General features: G+C 42.0%; 1 protein-coding gene across 1 annotated transcript in view; it reads right to left on the bottom strand.

Moving 5' to 3' along the window:
- Nucleotides 1–2,257: 2,257 nt before the first annotated feature.
- Nucleotides 2,258–5,190, bottom strand: part of CACNA1G (calcium voltage-gated channel subunit alpha1 G) — a gene marked incomplete at its 3' end in the record, with an annotated part of 99,475 nt that continues 96,542 nt past the window's right edge. The window contains exon 37 of the mRNA XM_029084611.1: nucleotides 2,258–2,427. Coding sequence (XP_028940444.1) covers nucleotides 2,258–2,427 — 170 coding nt within the window. The remainder of the gene's footprint in view (nucleotides 2,428–5,190) is intronic.

The raw sequence follows: 5,190 nt of genomic DNA, 5'->3' as shown, positions 1-5,190 counted from the left end.
CCTATGATACAGGCATCTTTGGTAGTTGTTAGTAGCAACTGTTTGTACAAACGTTTTACTGGTTTGTTTTGAAATAAAAACACCCTCTGCCATCCCATTGGGGTGTACACCTGCAGTAGCCACAGCCTGGTGTGAGCTACACCTTGGATACACAGTCCTGGAACCAGAAAAATCAATAGAGTTTTAATTTCAGGAAGAATTCTCCTGGAGAAAAAGCTTTGGTGCAATGCGCTGCCAAGGAGCGTATTCCTCAGCAGGGAATGTTCTCTCAAAGCATCTGATCCACTCATCTTCATCTGTGAGCGCATCTCTAATTGTCAAACTTTCTGGAGTCTAAACTGCACGTTACTGTGGGGACTGTGTCCACACTCCAGCACTCTGGAGGGAAAGGGAGGTTAAACACACAGGTTTTAATGATGGAGGAAAGTGCACGGACCAGGTATGTGGTGGACAAGATTTATCTATGCACAAATTTAGGATAGGAGAGGAGACAAGGGGGAAGGGAAAGAAAAGAAAGGAAAGAAAGAAAAGAAAACAAATCAGAATTACATGCAATATATGTAACAATAAGGAAAAATGGGTAGTGCAAACCAAAATGCTGTGCTAGTTTGGGCTATTGTGATGTGCTAGTAGCAAATTAGTGGTGGCAATAAAAGGAGCCAAGCAGAGAGTACTTGAACAAGCAGAAGTGCGGGGGCTGTAAAGGAAATTTTGCCTCTTTAAGGACTAAATCTCACAGTGTCTGTCCATCTAGATTGCAATTACCAGTAAAAGCAATACTGCCCCATTGCCAGGAACAACCCTACTGCTCCCATTAGCCACACTGGGAGCTTCTTGCTACTCGGGAGCGTGCCCAAGGCAACACCTCACTAACCTTCAGAGGGATCTGTCTGGCCCATGGACCATATCTCCTCACTGCCCTCAGCTTTTTTCTTTCTGAAATGTCACCCCAAGAGCATGCTCATGTCCCTGCATGAGCAGAGAGAGGAGGGAGGGGAATAAATTAAACGTATGAAAATGGTTAGAGAAGAAGCCTTCAAAGATATGAACAAAATTAGGCTGAGGAAGATGGCTAACGTGCTAATTTATTTGAGATAGATCAGTTCAAAAGAATGGGTCTGTTATTCATTAGAAAGCAGGAGAGAGTGGTTATGAACTGGAATCATGACATCAATTAGTTTCCCCATTAGCGGTGATTGGGGTAGCTGGCCAACCCTGTGCAAACGAATGCAAGCTAGGAATTTCTTATGTCAATTTAGTATTACAGACTAATGTAATTGTTAACCTTGGTACTTCACATTCATTTCTAGAACTTAATGAATCAACTGTCTAATTTGTCAATGTTGATTAAAAGATGAAAGAAATGGAAATATTTTCATGCAGGAAAGAAATTGCTTTTGAAAAAATAGAACTGATCTATCCTGTGTATATAAAATCAGGCATGAAACTACTGAAGAAAGCAGAGTTTGGGAATCAGACATGCCTCTGGTCCTGGTCCAGCTGCACAATGAAATTTGCTTAAAAATGTGAGAGTGAAGCACACGTTTAAATATTTTACTAAAAAGATTAATTCAAAGTTATGCTTCCAATCAACCAGACTGGAATCTTTGATTAGATCTCTTAGATCTTTGGTTGAATCAGGATTTAAATCAATGCCAGCCAAAAAAACCCATAAAAGCAGTTGCAAAATAACATGTGTTCTGTTTTGCATATACTCAAACTTTTCCAAAGCACATAGGAGATTCAAAAGTCTCTTAATTTTCAATTCTCACTGTAAAACCAGCATGCTTCCCACAATGGTTTTGCATACAAGATATCCAGCTTCCTTTAAACAGTTTTCCCTTATCAAGAAACCAGAGGAGCCAGAGGAAGTGTGGCCTGGGATGGAGTCTGCAGTCCCTCTGTCCTTTCAAGCACTAAGAAAATCACAGCAGTTAAGAATTAGTTCCTTAACTCAAATAAGCCCCTGGGAAGCATTTTGCTGCATTTATGAAAAGGACTGAAAAAAATAAAGTGCTAACAATGTTGAGAACATTTAGGCATGTTGCCAAAGGAGATGATACTCATCACGCTCATCCTTTGGAGACTCCTGGATGGCTTTCAGATCAAAATCCATCAACCTTTCTGTTATTTCTGTAGGAGAACTACAGTTCTCTGGAGGTTTCTCTGTGAATCCCTCCCTGAATTTTAAGTATGGTTAACCTGGAAACACAACAATGTAAAACCTCAGCAGGTTCATGATCATAAGTCTGCTTACCTGTCTGCGGAGCAGCCTTTCAGCAGAAGGAGAATGTACCTGCTGGGAAACCTGGGGTTTGCTCTTCTTCACCAAATGGTCATCAGCTCTTATGTGGTGAAAATGATCTTTTGGAATTTGTAGTAGAGAGCTGGTGTCTGCTGGCTGCGACTGCACCGATGCCTTTGAACCTTGCAAGAGGGAGATGAGACAGAAATGTGACATATTCATCTGGGGATTGTGTCCCTGTCTCAATGACCTTTCAGAGGAAACAGCTTCGTTGCACCTTGGACCAGACAGGCATGGCAAAACCACTGAATTCAGCAATTGGCTCTCGGTGACTGTGAAAAAACTCCCACCTACTAATAAATTATTCCAAAATTGTCTATTATTTCATTTTCCTTGGCATTTTCCCCTGATACAACTGGGACTAGCTCCTGTTAAGAATAAAAGATTATGAACTAGAAATTCAGCTGGACTGACAATTTCTATATCCCTGCTTTAGGGCCAATAACTTTGCAGGCAACCACACATCTTAGCACCACAAGGATCCAGCTTTGAAAGACTTGAGAAAAGGATGTCTCCATCCCTGACTGTATGCAGAGACCGACTGCTGGGATCTCAAAACCAGCATGCATGCTGGAAATGAAGCGAAAGGGAATGGCACCTGGCAGCTTTCAAGGCTAGTTTTACAAAGCATCCCAGGAGAAGGAAATACATACTCTCCAGCCTCTTTGTGACCCTTTGTGGTTGCTGGCTACTTCTTCTAAAAGATTTGAAACTCTGCATGTTCCCCCCCTCCCCAACCTCAGGCTCAACATTTTTCAAAACAATTCATTTAACCTGGACTGCATCCCAGAGAATCTCATTTGTCCTGGAATCTTTCCCAGAACAACAGCCCTATTACGAAGGAGTATTCAAACAAATACCTCCTGCAAGTGCCAGTGTTTCTGACAACAAAACCTTTCTCAGCTTGAAATATTATGGCTTAGTTGTGGTGATTTATTAGAGGCGCCTGGCACCTTTTGCTATCTTCCCAGCACTTTATAATATTACAAACTGTATGCAGGTAGGGGTGACTTCTCCCACCCCGAAAAGCAGTGACATTGTAGGTGGAACAGGACAATGAGGTATACGTCAAGATCTGGGCACCTTACCCACTTCTGAACACTCTGGAACTTCACCAGCAGGAGAAAAACACAAAGGTTTAATTGCTTAATGTGGTTATGAATAAGACATCAGCTTTACCTTTCCAAAATAATTCTCCTACATCTCGGTGGAACAGTTTTTCCTGTGGATTTACAAGGGTGCAATGCCTGCCCCGCCTCCCCAAGCCAGGCCTGTCAGATGGGGCTATTCAGTTCTCCAAGCTGGGAACTGGGAATTGCAATCTTGAAGAAAGAAGGGACTCGGAAATTACCCACTTTTGTTCAAGTTGACATAGTTTTTGTTTAACACAGGACAAACACATCCAAATTAAGGGACAAAAATGAAGCACTGGAAACTCCCTCTGTAGCAAGCAGGATTTTTTCATATGGTCAGGGATTATAACTCCAAGGAATTTCTTGGGTGTTACAGAGATCCATAAATCCTGGCTTCACTGAAGGTAATGGGAGTTTTGCTATTGCCTTCAGTGAGATTTGACCAGGATTTTAGCTGCACCTTTTGCATTATGTGCAAACAGGTTCTTCCAAGACAGCTCTTGACCTTGAAAATTTCATACTATGGCAGTGATTTCTCCCAACTCCAGATTCATCTTCCTCCGTTGTGTCCACATTTTTTTTTCCTGCTGTTCAACAGTCGCTATTCATCCAAACTCTTATTACTATGCAAATTTCAACATCTTATTTCTAATCTGTTCAAATCTCCTACCATTCTGAACAGTGCTGAAATTATGTTCTGCTTAGAGGCTTTCAAATGACAATGCTTGTAAAAACTTCTCTGTCTTATCTGTGGCAAATGTCTAAAATGTTGTCACGTACAGAAGAATTAAAGATGCTAACTTCACTTACCAGCAGAAGGTAACCCCTAGCAGAGAGTAAATGAAAGAACATTGATAAGCACCAGGAGGCAGCTGCCAGTACAGGTACAGAGGTGCAGGTAGAGAGAGAGCCCTTGGTATCTGCAAAATGCTGTATCTAAGAATATCTTTGAATTTAGCTCTAAGGAATATATCCCAACCACACACACTGGGAAGGACAATTCTACACTCTCTCATTTTTCCATTCATCTCACACTGAGATCTCTCTCAATTCAGCACACTTATGTTCATTTTACAGGCATTTAGAGACACCATTTCCCTTTCTTTCACAGATGTTCCTGTATAGAGCTTCCAAAACCTGCTAGAATAGGCCCTGCTGCAAAAAAACAGACGTGAGGAAACATTTTTCTGCTGGGTTTTTTGCTCTGGGGCCATAGCTAGCTGAGGTGAGATGGATGGAGCCCAGGCTGTATGGACTGTAACCCCTGAGGAACCAGGCAGGGGGATGATAGCATTGAGCCAGGCCAACTGCTCACTGTTGTACTGCCAAAAAGCTCAGAGGAAAGGAGTTCTCTTTAAGAACTTGGACTTTGCAAGTTGTGGAGGGTCTTTGCAAGTTGTGGAAGGTCTATGCAAAGCCATTCCACAGGTCTGGACGCCAACACTTCACTTGGAAACCCATGGCAATTTGCTGCCTCCTACTGATTAGCCTGGAAAATCCCAGTGTCCTGCTTTTGCTAGGATAGAGTTAATTTTCTTCTTAGTAGCTAGAATAGCTGTGCTTTGGTTTCAGTGTGGGATTTGTTATAAAAATGTTGATAACACACTAATGTTTTTAGTTGTTACTGGAACATGAAGGACATTTCCAACCTATAATCATAGAATCAAAGAATGGTTTGGGTTGGAAGGGACCTTAAAGCTCATCCAGTTCCAACCCCCCTGCCATCAGCAGGGACACCTTCCACTAGACCAG

This window comes from Antrostomus carolinensis, unplaced genomic scaffold (assembly GCF_000700745.2).
Source record: "Antrostomus carolinensis isolate BGI_N321 unplaced genomic scaffold, ASM70074v2 scaffold17354, whole genome shotgun sequence".
Classification (NCBI taxonomy): domain Eukaryota; kingdom Metazoa; phylum Chordata; class Aves; order Caprimulgiformes; family Caprimulgidae; genus Antrostomus; species Antrostomus carolinensis.
The sequence above is the reverse complement of the archived record's forward strand: the minus strand, read 5'-3'. Positions and strand labels throughout refer to the sequence as shown.